The sequence below is a fragment of the Rhyacophila brunnea genome, unplaced genomic scaffold (genome assembly GCF_057557595.1).
Source record: "Rhyacophila brunnea isolate RB1 unplaced genomic scaffold, BYU_Rbru_1.0 scaffold_1, whole genome shotgun sequence".
NCBI lineage: Eukaryota > Metazoa > Arthropoda > Insecta > Trichoptera > Rhyacophilidae > Rhyacophila > Rhyacophila brunnea.
The window spans coordinates 27,811,597-27,838,845 of NW_028232751.1; the positions used below are offsets into that span (position 1 = coordinate 27,811,597).

A 27,249-nucleotide genomic window follows, 5' to 3' on the forward strand; every position below is an offset into this window, starting at 1 on the left:
ATTTTTCTTAGAAGGTAGGCTTTAAATAATCGCCTACTATGGAGCCTTCGCCACTGACATATACTAGGGTTTGTAATCCTAGAATCTCGCTGGAATTGTTAATTCTAATGAAATATACGTATTGAAGTATATTTTTATTTCTTGGCATTTTTTTATTATTACCGATTCCCGGATAATGGGAGAGGGATTGATAATTCTAATTCTAATATTCGGGGATTGTCTGAAACTCTGAAATTCAAATCCCTAATAGGTATACCCATTGCCGACTCAAGTAGAAAGCCGATAAATTCACAACGTCTGGTCCTACCTTTTCCGCCCCTCCCGTTGTTGTCTATGTATGAACTGTCATTGCCTGTCATTGTTCTATATCTATAGAGTGCTCATACTGACGCGTCTGTCGTGTTCACACAGGGAATGGTTTGATTTGAATAGATAAGTTACATAATAAATAATACACTAGCATTAACACACCTTCTACAAATGTAATGCATAGATTAATGTTACATATTTTTTGGAAATCGATATTACCACCAGTTTTTGTGTGAAGGACTAGTCTGACTTTGACAGCTGATGAATAACAGGAGTGTGTATTATTTACAATTTATTAATATATTTGATTTGAAAATTTTTTATAATTTAATTTGAAACGAGAAAGGGCGAATCAATATGTCAAGCAATCTGGGATCTGATTTTGACAGCTGAAAAGTGGACCACTCGTTGCTTGTGCAAAAAGTTATGCTCAGGCTTTATTAATCTAAAGATGGCGGTGGTACCTATACCATATTATATAATTTGAAACTATTCTAGAAGATAGAAAGTCGTTGGTAGTGAACTAACTTTATGATAATATGGTTATCTAGTCTAGATCAGTGCGTCAGTTTTTTGTGTTTAGATGCGGTGGGCCACGGGGAGGGCATACACTGTCGCGTCACTGCATTATAATAATTTACAATATCGCGACGCGTTATCATCTTTCCCGCGACAAGCAGTTTCAGTTAGTTATCTATCACTAGACGGTACCAACACACATGCCGGTCTTTCGCGAAACAAAAACACTTTTCTCTTCTCCCGGCAGAGATCAGCTGATCGATTTCCGCCGCGAGTTTGAATACGCTGGATTGTTTGGTTTTCGATGATTTCATATAGGTAGTGAAACAAATTGCATAATATTATGTGCTAATTATTAACACACTATACACGCGATTGTAATGCTTCAGAATTTCGGAATTATGTTTACCGTGCAGAGACGAATGTTTGCGATGCTAGGAGTAGAATAAAAATTTGTAAAAATTGATTTTAAATACTGTATTTAATAAAAATGAAACTAGATTGACTTAGGGTTGAGTTTGCAATTCCAATTTACTCTTATGTATGTCATTATGTATCTAATTTAGTTTTATTTATGAACCTACTAAATTGCATCCGACAGGAACATTTAAAATCCGTTTATTTAAAAAAAATATGCTTTCCATTCGTTGATATTTTTTTTGACTTAGATACGTAATTTTGTCAGACCACTGCAGATTATTTGCTGCGTTGGCTGAAGATGAAGGTGAAAAACTGGTTCCACGATTGATTCTCAAGACAATAGACGTATAATAAATACTTCCAGAATATAATAACAACAAATGAATTGTTTAAACAAATCTGATGAAATCTCATACACTACTTGATCAATACTATTTGTTCATAATATACTACTTGATAGTTTAATTTCATATACTGAACATGTATCTACGTGTTTTGAGTAAAATAGTGCATAACATAATAAGTATACTTAACATGAGTTTATTGAAAATTATTGTCTTGTGAAAATTATTGAATACAACTAGTCACGGTTTCTACCGTGATATGTAAATGGATATTTCCTGATGTTTTCTGAAATATCATTTTCAAGAATTGACGGCGATACGATTCCTTTCAGATGAATAAACTGTTTCGAAAAGCTGAGGTTTAAAGGCATCCATGTACCTACATATTATTAAATAATAATAGTAAGAAGCCGTTTTTCAGTTACTTCTCTACAATTGCTTATAACTTTTCATATAGGTAAATCAGTTACACGTGTGAATCTTTTCTCAGGCATAAATATGTGTGCAGTGGTGTGAAAATATCCCTCTATTTGTTCTGGCGCGTGGGGGTCGGGGATGAGATTCGAGGATTTTTTCGCTAGAGTTAGTTGAGGTAATAAAATAAATCGTCCTCTCACATAAAGAAACTCAACAAAACCAGTTTTCGTAACAATTGAATTAATATGTGTCGATAAAAATCAAATTCACTTAAGTTATACACACCTCACAAAATTTTGGATAACTACCATTTTCAATTTATAGCGATTTTTCGTTTCTTAATATAGATCGAAGTGTTTTCTTTAGAATTTAAAATGATTCGTATTTATCGCCAAATAAATCAGTGAATTATTATTTTAATCCAGTTCTAATTTATTCATAAATAATGTAGAGAGAATAAAGTAATTAAAATACTCTTTAATTAGACGAATCTCAACTTAAAATAATCTTAAATTAAAGTAAACATAATCGCTGTCTTTTAAGTTAAAATATATCGCCAGTAAAATTTTCCGCAGATCTTATTATTAATTCACACAATTTTACTGATAACTTTCAATCGATTGATGATAATTATATTGGGGTATCTCAGATAGATACTTATATATAATTTTCAAAAAAAATTAAGGCTGGAATACGTACGGGTCTCCTGCGTAGGGAATGGGACAACTGGACGCCAGGACAATTGGACGCCACACACACACAGTCGAAGACGCGTAAACAGAACGTGACGATGAATTTTAATCAGTTTATATCTACTACTTGGTAGTTTTAATTCATTTTACTCTTAACATAACGTTTTTTATTGCCTATTGAGAATTTCCATGCCTAAGCTTTATATAAAAATAAAAACTCTTTTTTCGTTGGAACTTAAACATATGCACGATTAAATTATTATTTACGTGTGCATATTTAAATTCTCACTAACTATTAAATCATAATATAATAATTTAAATATAAATAATAATATTAAATAGTTTTTTTAAAGGTACGTATAAGTAGGTACTTAACGTCTTTTTATTGTGGAATTGCATGGCGTCCATTTGTCCCGGCGCCAAATGGTCCTAGACCCCCTGCGTAGTTCCAATTTAATTTGTTTAGTCGATGACGGATGATCAAAACAAATGAAGATGACGTTGTTGTCATTCGCATTACGCACTAAAAATAGTTCTGTACGTGCATAAATTATATATTCAAATAATACAAAGAATGGAAAAGATTTATTGGAAGGTTCAATAAGACATTCTGGCCATTTGAACGACTTCACTAAATATTATTAATTGTGAAACATAATATACACGCTAGTTTTTTTCTTGGCTGGAGTAAAAAAAATGGTGACGGGATTATGCAGCAACTTTAGGCACTTTTGCATATTATTTTAAATGACACGTTCTTAACGGGATGTATGGCACAAGCGCGTTTTTGCGCCCTACATTCTGTATGCGCAAGGCCGGCCACAGAAAAAGAGCGTGTATACACGCTGTACTTGTACAGTCATTGTACTAGCCCCAGTCGATTGTTTTAAATAATTTAATATATTATATACACACTGCCATCTCTGGAATCATGGTCTTTATGATATATTTTTAATATATTTCCAAAAAAGATACCTGTTTATAAGGTTTTATTATTTCTTAGAAGTTTGCGGTGCACTGGGAACCTCCCAGCATTTAATAGGTTTAAATATATAGATGCCACCATAAAGTTCCTAAAAATGAATAAAACAAATTATATAGATATGCTTTATACCTAGTTATTTAGATTGTCATACATTTTCTCTCCGAAAAGTGCTGAGGTCGGTGGATATGCGTAATAGATTTTATGCAGGTTTTCATTCATTTTATAACCTGTATCCTTGAATGTGCTTTCCACCTAATTAATTTATATTTTGAGAGTTTTTTTTTCTCAGAGAGAGAATGGATGTTGTCGAGATTGAGTCGAATTTTAAAGTTGGTCAGATGTTTTTCTCATTAGGTACATTGAATTTCATATTGTGTTTATTACTGTTTGAAGGAAACTGTATTGTATAGATCTTTTCTAGTCTAGATTCCGCGATGGTCTCGAGCGGTGACAGAAAATTGCAACCGTCATAATAGGTCTGTTAAGTCATTTGGATTCTTTTGCCAGGTTTAACGATCATCCATTGTTGTAGCTAATTTTGTGGCGGATTTGCATCGCGCGTGACGCTTATTGTTGGGGGGAAAAATAAAATAATTAACGGTTAAGTGACAGATTTAATGTACCCATTTAGCAGAGCTTCCCAAATAGTGTGTCGCAAACATATTGTTGCGTACAGTGAAATTCAAGCTCCATTTTGACTCCGGTGGTCAAATTTATAGTAGGTACCTACTTTAATCTATATAAAACATTTATTTTATAGATAATTTAATTGTATAAGTATATGTTACACCCACGGTGGCCGCGCGGCTTAAGCGTTGGATTATCACGCCGTGGGTCTCAGGTTCGAATCCTGGGTCTTGCAAGTACACATATTGTTTTTCAATTTGTGTGTGAGTCAGGGTATGGACCTAATAGGTTGAGCAAGTGGCTGACATCCATTTCTCGTAAAAAACAAAAATCTGTTAATACAAACCTCTACTCTGGAGGCCCATATGATCCTATTTGGATCGGACATGGTCGGAAAAAAGTATATGTAGTGAAACGATGGACCGTGTATAATATAAACATTATTTTATATCGAATTAAAATGAAAAGAATAATAAATTCCGCCCTGAGTAGTGAAGGTAATGTGGAATAGTTCTTCAAACGGTAGGTCCATAGTTCAGCAAAATATATATATATATATATTATAACATTCGCCAATAACAGATCAATTCAACATTGTACATTTTTCTATAATCTAAGATTGGAACAAACCTCTTGTGCCCAATTCTGACAAACTACACATCGTATCCGTGCAATTATTTTACATTCTTTACAAATCTGAATAACCAAATACGTGGGACATTAAAATAGTTTGAAACTGTTTTATAACCCTTTTTTGTAATAATGGCTTCAATCGCCCTTTACTGTTTTGTTTTTTTTTGTACCTTGTTTAAGCATTATTTACCTGTAAAAGACATTAATTTCTAGCACTGATAAATTATACAAAACTACGCAAGCAATGTGGAATATATTCTAAATTACCTTCAATAAAGTATTCCACAATTCCAACTTGGACACAATGCCAATCCAATAAGTGTATAAGATCAAAGACTAAAATTTCTCATAAATCACGCAGTAATTGACACGTAATAAGGATGACTTTACAATCATACACAAATAATTCACTTACGTTTTACCGGATTATCATCAAATCAAAGACGAGAATGAAAAAATCATCACCTTACAAAAAAGCATGAAACGATGGATTGACAAAAACATGGCTTACGTAAACCATTTTACTAACAGTGCCGTGAATTACCGACAACATTGTGTTAGTTTTTACATTAAACTAGAGATAAAACTGTTTATGTAAAATGAGTTGCAGTTACACACGTATTCCACATTATCAGAATATTCCACTAACTGCCCTGCACTTACTGCACCTTACTCTACAAAGAATTGTATTTGGTATTATTTACATGTGGCTATGGTAAGGTGTGTAGGCTCGCAAAAGTGATAAATATTCTTCAGTGTGTCAGATTTTTAAAAGCAATTCGAATAGGTCGAATAGAATGTCGAACTAGTGTGCCGTGACGTGACACATATTGGGTAGCACTCTGTTATAGGACGAGGCGTAAGAGACAGATTGACACCGTCCAAGCAGGATGGTGATTTCTAGGAGGGCGATCCAGCTAATAGACTGGGGGAAAGCAACGGTGTGTGCGTGATAAAGTGGTGAGTGTGTGTGTGTGACGGAATCGCAATGGCCGCCTACTTCCGGTGGATTAAAGGCGGGAAAAAGGAGGAAGACCCGCTGCAGTTCAGCAAGCCAAGGAGTAAATCTCTCGACGCCCGGTCACTTGAACTAAGCGGAGTTCGCTCGTTGCTCAACCAAGTATGGACTAGTTGTAATACGTTTAACCCGTTTCATTGTCCACATGTTGGCACCCTGTGACGTTCCATGGGGGTTTGGCAGGCTATGGAATTCTTAGTGGTGGCAAATCAAAGAGGAATGCGAATATTATCACGTTGGTTTCGTGAAGATAAGATCTTTTCCTTTAAATAATATAAATTCTTATAATATAAAAAGTCATACGTTCGTATACTTTTCTTATAAATTTGTTCCATGTACAGTTAAAGTTTGCGCAATTCTGTTTGGTCATTATAGACATTTAAAAAAACCACATAAGTATTTTAATCGTTCAAAAAATTTATTATTTACAAATTTTGTATTGCACTTTCCATAGGTAAAATGTTAGCGACATCTGCTCTCAACTTTTTGATTGGTTAATTTGTTCCATGGTTTCACTCAAGGAACACAAAAATAATGGGAATTGGGTTGCCTTCTGTGCAGGGCTTGAGATGGACCGGAGCGCCGTTCCGGTTTATGAAATCCCCAAAAATAACGCTCCGTCTCGTGGAAAAAATAATTTGACCATCCGAGCTAATACAAAAAATCTAACATACTTTTATAAAATATACATAAAATTAGATAACTGTGTCAATATTTTCGGAAAATTATTGAGCGCTCCGGTTCGTATTTTTTTTCCATCTCGAGCGCTGCTTCTGTGTAAGGTTGTAACAAAATTGAAATCTCGATTGTGGAGAAATAAAGGATAAACTAAAAAAACGTGTTTATGAATATGTTATTTTCAATAGTTTGTCACGTAATCGAAATGCGCTTTCAATATTGTTAAATATAATATAGGTATAAACGATGTTTGACCGATTAGATATTGTTACTTTTGATTTTATAACATAATAATTCTGCTCTGTTTTTCTCAAGAGATTTATACTGACATGTTTATTTAAATATCTCCCACAGCTACCTGACATGGTGATAACTGATCATATATCATGCTTAATTAAGTCATTAAATAATTACGCATATGAAATTGTATTATTGTTAAGGTGAGAATAGGGTCGCAATAGCACTTTTACGCATATGCAAAGTCGACTCAGCGTTGCTAACTTAGCATTTTTATTGCCATATCTAGCATTTTTTTTTTTAAATATATATTATATTAACGACGTATTGTAAGTCTGATAATGTGATAATATAACTTGTAATAATTGTAAAAGATGAAGACAAAAAAAATAACTTTTAATCATTTTTTTATTCAAAAGATTAATATAATATGGCATTGACATTTGCATTCTCGGCGTACACTTTTTATGAACTCACCATTTAAAAGAATTACTGAAAAATGGAAAATTACCGACTTTTCTAGTTATTACGTTATGATGGAAATATACAGGCATGCAAATCTTTCAAAAGTATTATGCCAGTGGTTACTAATCAGTGTTGCCAACTGCCGTTGACAAAAACATGCTAGACGGGCAGTGACGTCCCTAGATAAAATGCCGCCCCTAGGCAGCACCAAAAAGCCGCCTCATTTTTTATACAGTATTTTTATCCTCCTTTCACGAGTCCAATATCTAAGAAACATGTTGTATTGATACATTACTAACAAAATATCAGACTAATTATTCGCTAATCTGCACGTGTCGTTGAAGGGCAACGGAAGTAAACTAGATATCACAAACCCGATAAAACCAGTGAGCTGATTTTTTTAATGGAAAGATATCTTCGTTATTACTAAGTTTAGGTAGCTTTTTCTATATATTCCAAATGATTCTCCTCGATTTCCCGCCCTCTTAGTAACTGCCGTCCCCAAGCGATGCTCAATCTGCCTACCCCCACGGGACGTCACGTAGACCAGGTACGAAAACAAGCTATTTGACAAGAAAAAACGCTAGATTGCGTGAGAATAAAATTGCAAGTGAATTTACTTATTCTACCAAGAACGAAGTCAATAGATACCTACATTTCTTTTCGTGTATCGAAAAAAAGTGCAAACATCGAAAAAATGTATATAGTGTAAAAACCACACATTTTAACAGATATAATTTAAAATGGACAACAAATGCTTATATTGTCTCGACGGCGTTCAAGTTTCGTTTCATTTCATTCCGATAATCGCTAAACTGATGTCACGTAGGTATCTAAGCACACATTAAATTATGTAATATCATTTCACTAGAATGCTCCTATCGTTTTAACTATTAAATTATGTCGTATTTCTCACGCTTCTGAAATAGGTACCGACGTACCTGAATTACGAAGGTATCTGATAGTCAAAATTTGATGCGCATGAAAATAAATACACTAAATATCCAGCGTATTTTCAATACATTTAAAGCTGTTGGAGGCATCAAGCATAAATGCAAGTAAAAACGTCACAAGCCAGGTGCGTTTTTTGCAAGCTAGATGCCTATCAAAAAATGCTAGATCTGGCAAGAAAAACGCTAAATTGGCAATGCTGTTGCTAAAATGCTAATCCATTTGCTCGCTGCTTACAGACTAGGTACATCGGAAGTTCTCAAGGGACTTACCGCAAGATTTTAACCTATTTACTGTATAAATCATATTATAGAGACACTCCCGGAGGATGCGATCGGCATCGTGTGCACTTCGGTAAAAAAAGTTGGGAGGGGGGGGGAACTAAACTTAAACCATATTTTTATTTGATTGTCATTTAAGGAAATGACCTCACATTGGCGCGATTCGAACTAAGATCGCCTTAACGCGTAGTGTGTATTTTGTTGTGCTTTAAATTATGTAAGGTGTGTCTAATGTCATAGATTCTTGTATGCTCATATCAAAGGCATGCATTGTGAAACTTTTCTAATCATGATAACTGTGGCAGGTACATTTAGATATTTTTTAAGCTTATTCATAGGCAGCGGCGATTTCGTCGATGCAACCGATTCGTCAAATGATTTAAAGAGGGGGCTCGAAACAGTTCTACCCGGTCATACAATTATTGAATTAAGTACCTATATCGAAATTGTCAAAGAATGCAAATTTCTCACAAATTGCTTATAAAATATTACCCAAAGCATATCAAAATCCCTCAAAATATTATTAAATGTGATTGTAGGTAAGAGGTACTTATATTGATATTTCCACTAGGTACCTACCTATGTAGATGGGTTTTTCGTTTGTTTTATTGAACGAATTGAAGTTGTTAAAGTCACTGTAGGTATAATTTTCGTGGCCAATGTTCGTGTACATAATATGTTTTTTAATATTTCTAATTGTAATATTATAAAGGTACTTACTTATAAAAAAAATGTAAAAATATGTCGGTTGATTCCGGAAAGAGGGCCTGTGAAACTTCTGGCTACCACCACAATTTTTCAATTTCGTTACTTTATGGTTGTTGCATTCATTATTCAGGAAAAGAAGAAATAAAAATCACTGCTGTAATACTATTCGATTTGAAGGAATTATTAACACTTCAATCCGTATTAGCAAAATGTTATCTGTGGCGAATATTATTTCTTACTTATAATAGAGATTGTTAACGATCGTAGCGTATCTAGCAATAGTTTTTTTTAATATACCTACTTGTGAGTGAATTGCCTTAGACTTAGAAACCTTAGACTATAGATACATCTAGACGCCACCCGTTGCATTGCTAAATGAAGCTGCGTGCCGTGCGTTTGGTTTGTGGGCGAGTGAACGCATTCGTACGCAAATGTTTGAGACCATAGGCCATTTCGCTAGTGCTCGCCCAAAGTGCTCGCACTAGACGCTCAGAATTTAAATATAGTTTTCTATTTTTTTACGTTATATAGTATGTTTAAGCGGTCAAAATGCAACCATTAGGTAAAGATATCCATAATTTAAGTTATTTTAAAGAAACACTAGGTCACCGATATTGAAATATATAATAATATAATAAATTATCACGAACATGTATCAACTACCTATGACACGTAATACCATCTTCTTGCTTATCAGTACGGCTACCACATTTTAATACAACACACAGAACCATCTTTTCTACTTAATTAACTAAAAATATTTACCACTGACTTTATGTTTAACACAACAAATATCAATTTTAGCAACACGCGCTCGCAGGTTATCGACGCTTAGTTAAGCAACAAACTAAGATTTGGCGGCGATACCACAGCAAACATCAGCTCACACATCTGTAAACCTTTTATCTTACTCTAGCGCGTGTCGCAGAGATTATAAGGGTGCCGAATACTTTCTCACTCGCACTTATGCATCGTTTTTGTTCAGGCCATGCCGGGACGCTATTAAAGTAAATATAGGTTTTATTGTAATTTATTGACGTTTGCGTATTTCTGTAGAGTTTTTATATTTGTAATTACTAATTGCCTAGCGACGTATTACAGTCAGTAATAATTATTATTGATCTATCGTTTCGAATAATTGTTGGTAACGTGATTTAATTATTATTATAAGAGGTGTGCTTATTCTGAGCTCGTGCTCCAGATTTTTTAAACACTGATGCAAACATTTAAAACATCAACAAATGTATGACGTGTGCAGATAGCAAAGGTGAGATTTGTTTTTTTCTCGTTTCTCACGTGTCGAGATAGCTACGGCAAATTATTATATTGTTAGAGGCGGCAAAAATAAAACTATATGAAGGAGTATTGTCTATATTACTTTATAGTAACTGATGGATATGAATAAATGAATAAACTTAAGGGCCCACATGCCCAACGAAGGTCAAAATGGAGATTTTATGGTATTGTCAAAGCATTTACCTGAACACTCATTAAACGTTGTAGATAATCTATTTATATAATTTTGAAGCCTTATTAACCTTTATATTTATTTTAAACATTTGATGACTGAATAAAGTATTTTACCACGTTTTTATTAGCTCGTATTCTTGTTTGTCTGGTACAAATTTTTTCTTGTTTGTCCAAGATTTGTATTGGACGATTTTTAACTTCCCGACTAGCTAGACATTTGAAACTTTTGGAATTTTTAGAAGTTTAAATACAAAGGATAATAACGCTTCAAAATTATATAAATAGATTATCTACAACGTTTAAGGAATGTTCAGGCTAATGCTTTGAAAATACCAAAAAATCTCCATTTTGACCTACGTTGGGCATGTGTGCCGTTTACCTATATAATACGCGTACAGGGGCGGATTGTCCCGGCAGGACTATGGGAGAAATTCAGATAAACTGACGAGTTAAAAATGTACTTTTTTTTAAATTATCGAATTTTTCTTCTGTTATCGGACGTCGCGATATTTTTGCTATGAACGACGAATGTCTAATATTATATACCTTAAGGGCGGACGTGCTCAGCGTGGGTACAAAATGGAACTTTTGTTCAAACACGCGCGTTAACATCATTTTACTCCCTACTTCAATTATAGTTTGTCAATTTATGGCTACGGCCGTATGTTGTAGCTTAACCACTGGGGAATGCCAAAAGAAATGGCGTATTTCAAAAAAACACAACCTTATTCTTAGGTCAACAATTATTATAAAGCAATCATTATTCATAGGATGTTTATCACACTTGAATGGTCAAAGACATAGCTTATAATGAGTATCTTTAGAATTATCTTTAAATGTGTTAATCTTGCCCATTTTTTGAATAATAAAATGCCTAATTCTTGTCAAATTTGGGATCACAGAGATTACAATATAATTTTTTATCATAAATATTTCACTATAATAATGTCGATATAAATTATATTTATGGTTTTATAAATGCGTTTAAAAATTAATAAACATAAAAAATCTTAACACTACTGCACAGTTATGTACTGAAATATGACTATATTCTAAAACATTAGAGCGAGAGGTTTAAAAGAATACTATTTTATGTAATAAAAATACCCACCGAAATAGGGAGCTGAGATTTGGCAGGGATATGATTAAATCTCAATTAGCTAATTAAAAAAAAATATTCGATATAAATGCTGCGGGGTCTTTTATTTTGATATTTATAAAATACCATCTCATTACGCCACAGTCTGACTATTATACATATATCTACTTATTATGAGTCCAAACATCAACATGGGTCGTCCGTTCAGCGCTTCTCCATCTTAGTATTCAAATAATATTTTTTTAATTCTAAATCTTAAATGCTGGATTATTTGTTCGGTTGAATGAATTTTACCGAAACCGTACTTATATAAAAATTGCCGCTGTTCTCGCCTGGCTTTCATTAAACAGACTTTCACCAAATTTCTTTTTAATTGCAATATCGACCTAATATATACATATTATCATTTTTAAACCGTATTACCTAAGTAGATCCAATCAAAATCCTATCGATAACAGCTGTTTGTAGCTAAACTCATTAAAGTCTTATGACTTATGAGTATGACTTATGTTATGTCTGTTATGAGTTATGAATATGATTCATTTATTAATACCAGTAGATTACTACTTATCGTACTGTAATAAAAAATATAACAATTAATAACTAATACCACGTAAGACGTAGGTAGAAGATAATACAGTACCTATATTTCAGTAGCGAGTGCTCCCCTCTAAATTAATGATAATAATAATGATATTTTCTAATTATGTAAGTATTTTATAAATCTATACTTACTTATTAATACTAAAATTGAATGTGGACACAATCAGGAAGAGGGAACTTGTAAAGTAAGACACAACGAACAGCTGCGTGCACAGTTCATCGTATAGTATTGATAGTATCAAACTAATGTCTTAACAAAATAATATATAAACATTAATATTTGTTCGTTTGTTTGTTTGTTCGTATTGTATGCGCTGCCATACCATTCGTCCGATTGCGATAAAACTTTGTCAATTTATTGCTTGCACTTGCGCGAAGATTATAGGCTTATTATATATATATAAAATGAAAGCCTTTCTGTCTATCTGTCCCGTTCGCGCTCCTATACCATTCATCCGATTGCGATGAAACTTTGGTAAGTTGTTGTGTGCACACCCGCGAAGGTTTCTAAATTAGAAAAATTATATTCTTCTTCATCATTTTATCTTTTTTTATTCGTATGGTTCCTATACCATTCATCCGATTTCGACGAAACTTTCATTACTTGTATGATATAAAAAACACCGGAATACAAAGGAAAGATAAAAGAAAATAGGTGGGGAAGTAAATTTGAAATAGGTTCAATGATACCGTATATATCTAGTTATATAGAATTCTGGTAGGCGCTCGTAAGTATCAAGTCGTACCTATCAAACATGAGAACGTTATTATCAGATTGTCGATACCGATCAATAACATTATTATTGAATCTGATAAAATTGGAACATTACTGTCTTACAATAGAATAGTCCACGAGCAACGCGTTGCTAGTTGATCTCATTGCTATGCGGGCTATAAGACAGCTCATGGCGAAATGTAATAAGTGTAATTTGCATTTAACCGGAAAGCCAAAGGTGCAAAGGCCAGTCCGCTTAGATATTTAAATCTCTATATATATAAAAATCTCGTGTCACGATGTTTGTGGTCGAACTCCTCCGAAATGGCTCGACCGATTTTTATGATTTTTTGGTACTGTTCGGTTATACCGGAGCCAGCGGAAAACGCATTTTGAAAATAGCCGATAAACGGTATTATTTGTTAGGTTAACCTAACCAAACCTAACCTAACCTAACCTAACCCAACCTAACCGAACCTAAACTAACCCAAACTAACAAATAATCCAGTTTATCGGCTATTTTCAAAATGCGTTTTCCGCTGGCTCCGGTATAACCGAACAGTACCGATTTTTTTTATGTATATTTGTTAGGTATGAGAATATGTCAACAAGTATATTTCATACCGCTAGGTGATTAAGGTATCTCTATCCAGAAAAAATTTCTTTTATTTTTTTGACAATTTTTTTTGTATTTTTTTTATTATTTGGCATAAAAAAATACCTATAACTCCAAATTTTCACCCTCCTACCCCACCCTCCCTTTTTTTAATCGCGATTATATTATTTTTGTATGAACAAATTTAACCGTCGTTCGTATTTCAAACATAACGAAATTATTTATGTTGTTGAATGACAGATGGCGCTACGTCCGAGAAGAATTCAAGAGAAGCGTCGCGTCATTTTGACATTTCATTCGGCATATCACAACGCAGTGCGTGCAAAATTTTGTACGATTTATATTAATTTATCTATTTTTATGTGCGTGTATCAAAGTCACAATGCCAGCAAGACGCAAGGGGGGCCATTTGGGCCGTCGAACGAATAAAGCAACAAACATGCGAAATAGTAGAGCAGAAAGAACAGACGAACAAATCCAACAAGATAACAAAAACGTGCGTGTGAGCATGTCGCAATTGCATGCATCTCAATCACAAGAGGCACGAGCTGAACGAAATCAACAACGACAATTGGAACGGAGCCAAGCGCACCGGTTCGTAGTTAACACACGCAGAGCAAATGACCGACAACGCCAACAAGTACATCGAACATTTATATCCGCTTCGTTCCTTCGTCTCGCATTCGAGTACGAGCCAGATATTGACTATTCCGCTCATCCGAAAGTGCTGATTGGTGTTATGGACAAAGAATGTCCCCATTGTCATGCGCTCAAATTTAAACATGAGTCAGACGGGATGTGTTGCGCATCAGGAAAAGTGCAACTACCAGAAATTGAGATACCACCAGAACCATTGAACGGCTTGCTCATCAGCACGGTTCCAGATTCAAACCTGTTCCTGAAGTCCATTCGCACATTCAATTCATGCTTCCAAATGACTTCGTTCGGAGCAACAGAAATAGTTCACAATACTGCGGCAAATGGTCAACAATTCTATTCTACGTTCAAAATCAAAGGCCAAGTATACCACAAAGTAGGCTCATTGCTGCCAATTCCAAACGAACCACATAAATTATTACAAATCTACTTCAAGGGCGGTGAGGACATCAATCATGTGGATGCACGTTGCGGCTACAATAGCCTCAATTCGCCTAATGCCAGGCGCATCGTCGGCGAACTGGACGCCCTGTTGAATGAGCACAATGAATTATTATAATTCTTCAAAGCACACATGCATGAATTGCAAAGTGACAATCACGCTATTGTCATCAATTTTGATAAAACACCAGCTGGAGAGCACGTGCGTCGATTCAATGTGCCTGTTGTTGACGACATTGCTGGAATCATGGTTGGCGACCGCACATCGACGCGAGAAATCGTGATTCAAAGAAGAAACAATAATCTGGAGTTCATCGCTGACACACACCGTTCATACGACGCTCTCCAATATCCGCTAATTTTCTGGAAGGGACAAACGGATATTGCATAAACATTAAATAACGAGATCCTGTCACAGGTTTGTCATTCATTATGAACATCATTACTCATTTTGAATTGAGAAAATGAATGGTTGATGTTTTTTTGTTTTTATCGGTGGTCATCGTCTACAGCGCTCTATTCCTCTTTCTGTCATAGATCCCATCCCCACACACTTACGATACATTCGTTATTTTTTATTTAACAACCAAAATATTCACTAGAAATAATTTATATGGCAGAACAACGTTTGCCGGGTCAGCTAGTAATAATATATAATTCAGTAGAAGTATGTAAGATAAAGAAGTTACATAAAATTTGAGACTGAAAACAACCAAAGGCAGTATTTTGAGTCTTCTGATGGGTGAAGGTAAAAATCCGCTTTATCTCCGGGAAAAAATGCTGGCATGCCTGCAAGCGACTGGTGGGGTCGAAAATTCTAGGCCGAAGAAGTAAACTTCAAATTTATAAAACAATTATAAGGCCAGTGGTCACTTATGGCTGTGAGACTTGGTGCTTAACTCAAAAGAGGAAAACGAATTAGCTGTCTTCGAGCGCAAAATACTCCGCAAAATCTTTGGACCCACGTTGGAAAATGGGAACTACAGAATAAAAATGAACCACGAGTTGGAAGAGCTGATTGAACAGCAAACAATCATAAGGTACTGTACGTCCCAAAGACTACGATGGGTGGGACATGTGGGGAGAATGCCTTAAGTTAGAGCGCCAAGGATCATGGCAAAGTGGCTACCCCAACGGAAGAGACCCAGAGGCCGTCAAAGAAGGAGATGGGCTGACGCCGTAGAAGTGGACTGGTTTCATATAGGAAGACCCGGTAACTGGAGAAGTGTGGCGAGAGACCGGAGTGAGTGGAGAGCGGTTGTGGAGGAGGCCAAATCCCACCCCGGGATGTAGCGCCGTGGAAGAAGAAGAAGAAGATGGGTGAAGGGAGTTTACTTAGACATGTAAATACGTATCTAGTTTTGCCTAGTTTGATTCCAAGATTTTAGATACTGAGTGGTGAGCAACATATTCACTAATTGATATTTTAGGGCGCCGTGTAATGATAACGTTTGACAACCATTGCAGTAAATCGTGAATGGCAGAGTAGGTACTGTAACCTAAAGAGTGAAGACTTAATATGGGTACTTTCAAAATGGACGACAGATATTTATTAATTATAGATGATTGGCGAGGAAGCTTCATATTATATCGTCGGTGTATTGTGAAAAGGGCGAATCAACCATTTTGGCGAAATCGAGTTTTTAATGAAAATACAATATGTACCCCACTAGCTTTGTTGTGTAAAAACGGCGAATTTTTATCTCCACAGGAAAGTACTTAAAAACGATAATCGACTAAAATTAAATTAATTAAAATTACGAAATAAAAAGCAAATGTGACATATTAGGCCTTAATAATACCTATTATAATGATAGTATTCTTTCTAAGCTTTATTATAAACTTGTTAGATATTTATAATCATATACAGGTAAAAAACAAATAAATGTCAAAAGTTAAAAATCCTCCTCCTGTAAAGTAGCATTTTGGTTGATTCGCCCTTTTTACAAAACAACGACGATATACACATATCATATATTATTATACATCTTGCATTACATTTTACAAGATAACAACAAGCTCACGGGATATTACATTTTGTCAACGTCCAACTTTCACGCGGTATAGAGAATCTCGCGGTGATATACTGCCAAGGCCCACTTTAGTCTGATAGCGGCACGAAACTGTTAATTTAGATCGTAGTGCTAGTTATTGCTCATACTTTGAATGCAATATTATATTACATGGTTTATAGAAAATGATGATTGTTACATATTGAAATAAATGGCAATACGTGAATTTATTTGAACGAAATATGCAATCGAAAATATTCATCTACTGCGAACAGGTGCAAAGATAATAATTTATAACCGGCATCGCCCACCGAAAAAAAAATCACTTTAAATTTCTCCAGAAACATATTTCAAAACTGATAAATAAAATTCTACACTGTCAACGATATTCAATTTTCGTTTCACGTTTGAAGACGATAGCTTCTTTATTGTAAGATAGAAATAGACAATTAAAAAAATACCTTCGTCGGAGTCTGGAATATGGCAGAGAGTGCTTGCAGTATCTTTTTCAATTGTCAGTTCTAAAGTACGAGGGTGGGTCAATAAGTCCTTAGAAAAGCCGACAGGTGGCGCGACTAGTACTGTAAGCGGTTTGTTTTCATGCAGCGGCACTACCGATTCAGTATGCTGCGAAGTTTCAATCAGATTGGACAGGTTGTTGTGTGTTTCTCGTACATTTAAAAAAAAAATTTGCTTGTGGAAAATGGAAAAATGGAAAATTGAGAAAAATGGGTTTAGAGCTGTTATTAAACATTTTAATATAAAAGGGTTAACAGCAAAGGAAATAAAAAATGAGTTGGATTTAGTTCACGGCATATCTGCTCCTTCACTTGCAACTATTTATAACTGGTTAAATGAATTTAAACGTGGTCGTACATCAACAAAGGATGAACCACGCTCAGGACGTCCTGTAGAGGTGACTACACCAGAAATGATCAATAAAATCCACGATATGGTGTTAAGTGACCGAAGATTAAATTTCAGTGAGATAATTGAGGTTACAGGGATCTCAAAAGGTAGCGTCATTTCTATTTTACATGACAAATTGGGCATGAAAAAAATTTCTGCAAGATGGGTGCCGCGTTTGCTCACAGTCGACAATAAACGCAATAGGGTGGTGGCCTCTAAAGCCCTGTTGTCGCTCATGCAACGCAATCCGGATGAATTTTTTCGTCGCTTTGTGACTGTAGATGAAACATGGATACACCACTATACTCCCGAGACGAAAGAACAGTCAAAGCAGTGGATTGCGAAGGCAAACCATGTCCAAAGAAGGCGAAAACCGTAAAATAAGCTGGTAAGGTTATGGCTACTGTATTTTGGGATGCACGTGAAATTATTTTCGTTGAATATTTGGAAAAAGGAAAAACAATAACAGGGGATTATTATGCATCTTTATTGGACCAGCTAAAAAACAAAATTGAAGAAAAACGGCCTCATTTAAACAGGAAAAAAATCCTCTTTCATCAGGACAATGCCCGTGTTCACACATGTTTACGATCAATGGCTAAAATTGAAGAATTGAAGTTCGAATTGGTCGACCACCCACCGTATTCGCCAGATTTAGCCCCCAGTGACTTTTTCCTTTTCCCAAACTTAAAAAAATGGCTAAGTGGACAACGTTTTTTTTTCAAATGAAGAAGTCATCGATCGGACAAATGCTTATTTTGAGGACCTTCCGAAAACTTATTTTTCTGACGGTTTAAAAAAAATTGAGAAACGTCTAACCAAGTCTATTGAGCTCCAAGGAGATTATGTTGAGAAATAAAAAAAAAATACAAAAATAAAAACTGTTTTAATGCTTTTTTCTAAGGAATTATTGACCCACCCTCGTAGCTGATGAAATGCTGGGTACATCGTTACTGTTCGAAGTAATAATAATATAAGATAGAGTTTAAATCTTATTGATCATTGACACTGGAAGCTCATGTTCATGGCAACGTCCCTTATGTCTTTTTAAGCCAGCACGCACTGTTAGAATGATTATTAATATGTCACATTTACAAAATTTACATCTAGAGTGGTACCCGTTGGAACTTCTAAAACCCATTCTTTCAACCAGGTGGTCTGCAGCCATTTATTGATTGTTTAATTATCTATAATACATTCACATAAACTGACACAGACTATCATTTATAGATAAACGCGGGGATGGAGATTTGGAATAATATCTACAAAAACATTGAATAGTATAGCTCAATCCAAGACCTTAAACAAACTGACGATGTTGGCAGTATTGATACTAATCACACCTAAAAGGTGTCATGAGAGTTAAAAGAAGACCTTTGTTAGAATATCAAACAAATTATGTATGAATTTATTCAACAGCGTATGATAATTGATAACATAACTAATAAAAATAATTAAGTTACATCAGAAAAGTGAAATCCCCGATAGTCGTCAAACTGATGTGAGTGATGTCACATTCATAAGCACACATTGAATCAGCAGTTTACAAACCTGTGTTACTACGCCCTCTTGGCGCCTCCCCCCTTTATTCCATAAGATTATTCAGACATATTTGAAAATGGTAAAAAAATGTTTTAATTCAAAAAATGAAGAAAAAAACGTAATTGACAGAATAATGACAAGGTTTTACTGTATATTATAATATATTCATTTTTTAATTATTTTTTTTCATGCGATAGATAGGTAGTCAAAAGTTTATCAAATCTAGGCGTCATTGTGATCCTATTTCCAAGCTTAGTAGGTACTTTGTAAAATCAAGATCTTCGAAATAGTGTTAAAAGTGCATTAGAAAAGTATTCAGTAAATAGATTTTTGTTTCCTTCATTATTAACTCTGGCGAAGAAATCATTGAAAAGTGGATACATTTCTGTTTAACGTTTTGCGCCTCCCAGTTTGGAAATCGCTGCATTCAATTATTTCTGATACCACTTCATTATATCAGTCGGTGATGAAGGGTGTAGCTAGGCTGTGGAGATTCGACATAAATAGAGCACAGTCTACTTTTTGACTCATTCATATTAATTGTTTTCATTATACTAAGAATACAAACTGCAAGTGAACTTGCTTAGTTTATTAAATCCAATTAAACTCTGCCTAGACCAAACCATAATAGTAGAGGTAGGCTGTGAACATTCGACAAAATAATATACTTTTTCAGTCATACTTATTTGTTTTCGTTGAATACAAATTGCATATAGTTTCTAAATTTTGTTTAAACCCTGCTTATCCTAAGTACCTATACTAGGTATATACAAACATTCTTCTATCGATAAAATATCTAAAGTTATATATGGTTTAATGGTATAATTTTAGATCTTTTATGGATACAAGAATATTTTTTCAGTAATATCTATTATGCTTTGCTTTAGGCAAAGTTTAATTGAACTTTAAACACGAATCAATACCATCTTAAATTTCTGTTTTTAGTTTAATGGTATCAAATGCGTATGATTGACAAAGTTTAGTGTGCACAAAGTTTAGTGCGCCTACCCCCACCTTTTGCAATTGATAACAAGTATATCACTACCTATAAAGTCATGAGTTCTCTTATTGTTTTATCGTGTTGTTTTAATTCTCATACTACTAAATTAGGTACCAACTACCTTCCCCAAGTGTCTGATGAACAGAAATTCTATGTGCAAGAAAATAAATACATTTTCAGCATATTATTTAAAGCTGTGGGAGGATGTATCAAAACACGCTTTTAAAAACGCCATAAGCTAGATGCTGCCTCAAAATTGGTGGCAGATTTGAACGTTATCAAATTAACTGATTAAGCCTTGATTATGTCACCTTATCCCATTAATCATTATGTATCGATTTATAAGCCTCATCTACATAAATTAATGTAGGTGACAGTACTTACGTAGAAAAAAAAATTAATATGCCGACCAAATCAACAACACTAAAATCCTTCGGGAATCGCTGTCAAATATTTTAATATAAAAAAATGTTGTAGGTATAATAATATCTACCTACATATAAATTTAGTTCAAACTCTTTGGTTGTAATAATGTTATCTTTAAATTATTATATTATAAGATTATACATAATTCTTTTATATTTATATCAATGATAAGTTGTAAGAGTTTTACAACCACATAATAATATAACTTGATATTGTCGTTCATCAAAACTGTATTAATTAATCATCCAATATAGATAATTAATTGAAAGAGTCTTCGATAAATTATTGATTAAGTATAATATGTGTGGGTAATGAATTACCTTTTGGCAGAGTGATGTATAGTGCGAAAACTTTACGGCTTGGAGAACTAGATCCCCTCCTCTCGCGTTTCAGTATTCATTCTCCTCAACTTGAACGCATTTAACGTTTCTAATAATTGCGCGGTATCAGTCATTTAGACGTGTTAATAATGGTAAAAGTTTTGAAAAGTGACAGCAGGAAGTTTGTAAGTCATGTTATCTCCTACTGTGGAGAAGAAAACAACAAAATAACCTCATTCGGCTCTTCAACAACGTTATCGAGATGACAGCTACAAAACACACTTAAAATTTTAATGTTGCTATATAAAAATTAAAAGTTTTTGGGAAAAAATGTATACGATTATTTGAAATTTGACCTATTTAAGAAAGTGGGAAATAATATCTTCTAATCCTGGCAATACTCACAATACTTCGATATCGAAAACCATAGATAAGATCAACACGAGCGCCGCCGCCAGGCCTCACGTTAAACTCTCGGTCTCTAGTATCGGAATTACGAGGCATTCGATTGAATATTGTATATTGAAAAATTATTTTTGGTATAATATATATGTATATAATATATATAACATAATTATCTTCAGGAAATAATATTTCATTTTTTATGATCAATGTTTTTTAAAATGAATATAAAAATACATTACAACTATGAATCTTTCAAAAATATTAAAATTATATGTAATAATACGATAGGAAAAGTGGTGTAGTGAGACCGAAACGCGCAAAGGCGGCGCTCCGACACTTGACACTTTTTCATCAATATTATAGCGCGGGCCTGTACACGTGCATGGACTTACGTGCACTATTAGTGTGTATTTTAACCTATCGCGATAATAACAGTTTACAAGTAAGAGTGCTGACTGTCTCGCCAATCCTCATTCTTCAATAGGAAGCGAGACACGATGTTATCATTGTTTAGTACTATTAGACAGGTCGTGAAAATCAACTTCAAAATCAGTTGCGCGGTGTAGTTAGTTTTTTTTTATCTGCAGGTTCGCTACTATCGTTCTACTGCGCATGCGCAGATATTGCACGGTAAAATTGTTACGTGAAAATTCAGAAGCGTCTGAATTTTTTTGATACATGCATGCAATCTTACAATTTTCACGATAAAACGATAAAACATTTTTTGTTATGGCCCCGATAATAGGTATTGTCAGCAGTAAATCCATGCACGTGTAAACGGGGTATTATGTTATACCTACACGCAGCAGTTTTGAGTCATGTGAATAATGAAAATTATGTCGCCGTTATTTTAATTTGGAAATAATCGAGAACCAGTAGACTAGGCGTAAAAATGCGACGGAAGCGATTAGTCAGTTCAATTCCTAAGTGATTGTTGAAAAATTTATTGATATTTAGCATAATTTTCGGTTCGTACTTAACTGTCAAGACATTTAAACATATTATGCTTTGGAAAAGTCGGCAATGGGGGCGTTTTTAATTGAAAACTGCGACGCGACACTTTTTTGTTTGTTTGAATTTTCATCTTCGTAATGTTTTTAGATATTTAGGAATGTAAGTATTGATTAATTGACCGACTTTAAAATGGATATTATCAATACATTATCTCAAATTACAAGTTTCATAGTTTAGGCTGACAGTTACAGCCAATTCTACTACAGAATTTACAATTTAAGATATATTTATTTTTATTTGGTTTTAGATAAATATTCATTAATTAAACAATTAAAGCAATAATAATAATATAAAAAATACTAGTAAGCAGATTAAGTGAAAGCTAAATCATTGTATGCTTCTTATTTTGTCGATAGATTCTCCCAATAATATCATATCTATCTCTTTTTAAAACTATAAGTAGGTATTACAAATTTAAAAAAATACTAAAAATTGAATCAAACTGGGTCACGGTTTCAGATTGAAAAATCTGTCATTCCACCATAGGTATAAATGCTACCAAATCTACTAAGTAAATCTGTGCTATCTCTATTAATTCATTATATAAAACTAGATCACTTGAACATGTCTTAAACAACTGCAATGTAATTATGGTTTAACTTCTGGTAAATAGGTTGGAGTTTAATGTGCGTGAGTATGAGCGATGGTTATGTAATGGGACTTGTCCATTTTAGGAAGTTGTCAATCGATCATCTTGAGTTTTTGCTGTAATTATAACAACCATCTTTTTACTGGGTGTTCTAAACGGTGTTTTTTTAGATTTTCGCAGCTTGGTATTGCTTGCTACTCTGCTTATTTCAAAACTAGCAAATATTACGACTACAACTATGAATGGCTTTTGCCCTACCCATGGTCTCACCGTAGAATTATTCCAGTCTACCAAATACGTTGTTATGATACACCAACCAACTTTTATTGTCAAAACATGTTATACTATTTGTGTCACTGTGTCTTTATAATAATATATATTAATTTATTTTTACAGAGGGCTATCGCTCAGCAACATCAGCAAAATGCAGCCAGTGAGTACAATATTTCTATTAATAATATATTTCGATAAGTAATAATGCGAGGTTTGGACCTAAACTTACATCAGTCAGTTAAATTTATTTTCCTGACAATACGGTCCACACGTAATATTATGACGTTTTAATTTTTTTTTATTTAAAATGTTGTGTCCCAGAATACTTGGACTGGCTACGGGTTTATGGACTTTGAGGCCCGAAGCACCACAGAATGATTTTGAGACCCCCCCACGATAAAAACGAAAATAAAAACCATAAATCGTGACAACCAACGTACCTAGTAAAATGAACAATGTATCACAACTGTATCCAATTTTTATTGAAGATGACATTGATGATACCTCAGACCACATAGCTATTAGTGGTTTATTTGTCTGATTAAGTATTTATATTATAGGCCATGTTGATGTGAATTGCAGTGATTTTGTTATGCTTTGGTCAATATTTTGGTAAAATTTGTGAGATAACTACTATGCATATTATATAAGTATAACATATTTTGATATATTTGATCGATGTTCTCAAGGGAAGAAGCGATACGTAGCTATGCGATGATTGTACGCATAGCGGTACAATATCTCATATTTGGGTGACATATCGTCGCTATAGGATTTGTTTCCCGAATAGACCAAATGTCAATTTTACAGGAGACGAAAAACAAATTTCACTGTCGTATATTTTAATATCAGTAGATGTATCAATCATTCTTTCTATACTGTATGATTGCAACATTATCTAAGAATAGATTCCAAGAATAATATACTGGTATAAATCATTAAATGCACAGAAAATGCGTTTTATTTACAAGTACTCACTGTGGATATTCGGGAAAATTTTAGCGCTCTCTCAGAATAATGGATATTCGGGACAAAACATGGATGTTCGGGATTTAAGACCGTAGCGTATTGCTGCACGGCCCACAGATTACTGAGTGGTCAAAAAGTACGCGCCTCAAATGTTATATTTATTTACACGATAATTTTTAATAATTACCTCTACTATTTAAATACTTAATGATCGTAATTACCCAAGTTCGTATGTAATAATAACACGCGGCAATCGCTTTTTTCGGTTTTTTTCGGATTAAGTAATAAAATAGTTTTTAAGTAATTAACCTTTTTTTTATTGAACGCATATTTCACAAGATTTAAGAATGTACCATTCTAATAATTGAACATACTTACATATTTTTTTTAAATCACTTCTGAGAAAATATATTATAAGGTATCTACTACTTCAATTACTAACCGACGTCACGGTCATTTCTCCAATATTTTATGATGGTACTTACTCGTACTTGCTAACAATTTTATATTAATACTTTTTCCAAAAAAAAAAATCTATTTATATATATCTGTATATTATTATATATATATATATTTCTATAATTGACAATTAAACTTATTACAAACCACCAAATAAATATTATATATTTACTATTGTAAGGAACAACAACACAAAATAATAGCATGTATAAATTAATTACCATTGGCTGCTAATATTAAGTATGTACCAATATCCTAAGTATATAATATCCACCAAATAAATAGTTACTAACATACATATTAAATTAAAATATTAATTATCAGCGCATTCAAAAATAAATAATAGCATCGCCTTTATTTTCATAGAAATACCTAGATTAAAGTAAAATAAAGACAAACAATGTTTGATTAATAATAATTTGAAATAATAATTATTTTTTACGTCATAGTAGTTGCCGGGTCATACTGTAGAATTCATATAACCGTTGGGATTTTGTGTCATTTATCAAAACAAAATGCAGTTATTTAGGTTAAAATACTCACTTCCACAACTCTATTGTAAGTTCAGGGCGAACTGGTGATGTATCAGCTATGAATGATCTCTTCAAATTTGATGAATTCACTATTAAAACAATAGTAACGTTAAAAATAATATCAATAAGACGAAATTTGAAAGAAGTCTCCAGACGGCGGAAAAATATGAAAGTGGGCGTGATTGTTTTAGAGCTAGACAGCGTGAATGTGGGAGCGAGATGCACGGCGTGAGCGCGGTTTGATTGGCTAAAGTCATATTCGGGAAATAAACACTCAGCCAGAGATATATTTCGACCGAAATTAACTTGGATATTCAGGTACGAATAGTTGGACATTCGGGAGAACACCACGGAGTAATTGTAACTTAACATGGCGTATTCGGGTTTTTTAAAAAAATATCTCTGTTCCTAGATAAAAATATATTGTTTTTATAAATGATTACGGTAGAGTTCGATAAAAGAAATTGAACTGCATTAAAATGTCGATTTCGACAAAAATGGATATTCGGGAAACAAATCCTATAGCGACGATATAGCGCCTGCGACAGTCAAGGAACTGAAATTTGGCCTGATATTGGCGAACACGGAAGAGCTGGGATATTATGTAGTCACAGACACTTTCGTTAAAATCTGTTTTATAAAAGCGACGATCAAAATACTACATGGTTTTGATTAGAGATGGCGTTGTTTAGTTTCGTTTTTTTTTTAATAAAGAAAGAATAAATAATCGAAATGATAAATTGATAATACTGGTATTGTTGTTTGATTTAATAAAACGCATCTTTTTTGGAGTAGGTACTTATTCCACTTTAATAATAATAAATTAATTTGTACCGGTTTCGTCCCTCTGAGGCGGACGAAACCGGTACAAAATTATTTATTAAAGTGGAATAAGTACCTACTATAAAAAATGCGTTTTATTAAATCAAACAACAACACAATGCAGTTCTGCCATGAATTGACAATTAACAAAATAAAAGAAATGATAATACTGGTCCAAAGTCTATACAAATCACAAGAATTTATTTGTCGAATCAAATAACGAAATTATTTAATTTAAAACATACGGGACTTTAATTAAATATGTGCCGAAACAAGTTGCTTACAGATAGGATTACAGGATTAAGATTTTTCAATCACTTGATTAAACAAAAACAAGTTAAATTCGCCCAAAAAATTACTGACATGATTTGAATTTCTATTTAAAAAAATTCAAACAATACATTTTATATTTTTATTAATACAATGTTTTCCATCAAGAATTATTGTCAGTTATATAAGTACAATTTATAAGCTAACAATTTTTAATAGATAATTTAGTTTATTAACAAGTATTTGCGTATTGTAAAATACTGAGTGTACCAGTACCTGACAGTATTTTTCTAAGATATCAATTTTTTAAATGTAATCGATCAATCTTGGGATTTCGGGAACACGTAGTCGATCGTGATTCCGAGATTGACAATTAAAAACAATTAAATTATTGTTCGTTGAATAAAATAAATATTTATAATGAGTAGGTAGGTAGGTACCTACATTAAAACTAAAATTTATAGAGTTTCTGGTGCCATCTACGAATCAAAGTTAGTGTTATTATTTTTTAATTCTTACTTTAATACCTACATAAAGTTTGAGAATGTTAGATTCTTTTTTTTATAGAAAAATACAATTTTGAAAAATCTCATAAACATTGATACATATTACTAAGTATTTATAAAAAAAACTTGTGATTGGATCGTCTATTCTTATCTTATTTAGGTATGCTCCCAAATTGGGAGCATACCTAAATAAGATAAGAATCCCAATATTGATGCTCGATTTTATATAAATATAAAAGATTTCAAGTTATATCTTCTTCTTCTTCGGCCATATCCGTCCCTTAGTTGGAGCATATGGACACCAGGCGCGCCTCC

The 27,249-nt window shown here is 33.6% G+C and overlaps 1 protein-coding gene across 6 annotated transcripts in view; it reads left to right on the forward strand.

Annotated features, from left to right (window-relative positions):
- The window catches only part of LOC147079646 (uncharacterized), a 256,411-nt gene that overhangs the window by 82,435 nt on the left and 146,727 nt on the right, over positions 1–27,249 (forward strand). For all 6 annotated transcript variants that reach the window (XM_085942773.1, XM_085942756.1, XM_085942733.1 and 3 more), the window contains one exon: positions 23,499–23,535. In XM_085942773.1, coding sequence (XP_085798899.1) covers positions 23,499–23,535 — 37 coding nt within the window. The remainder of the gene's footprint in view (positions 1–23,498; positions 23,536–27,249) is intronic.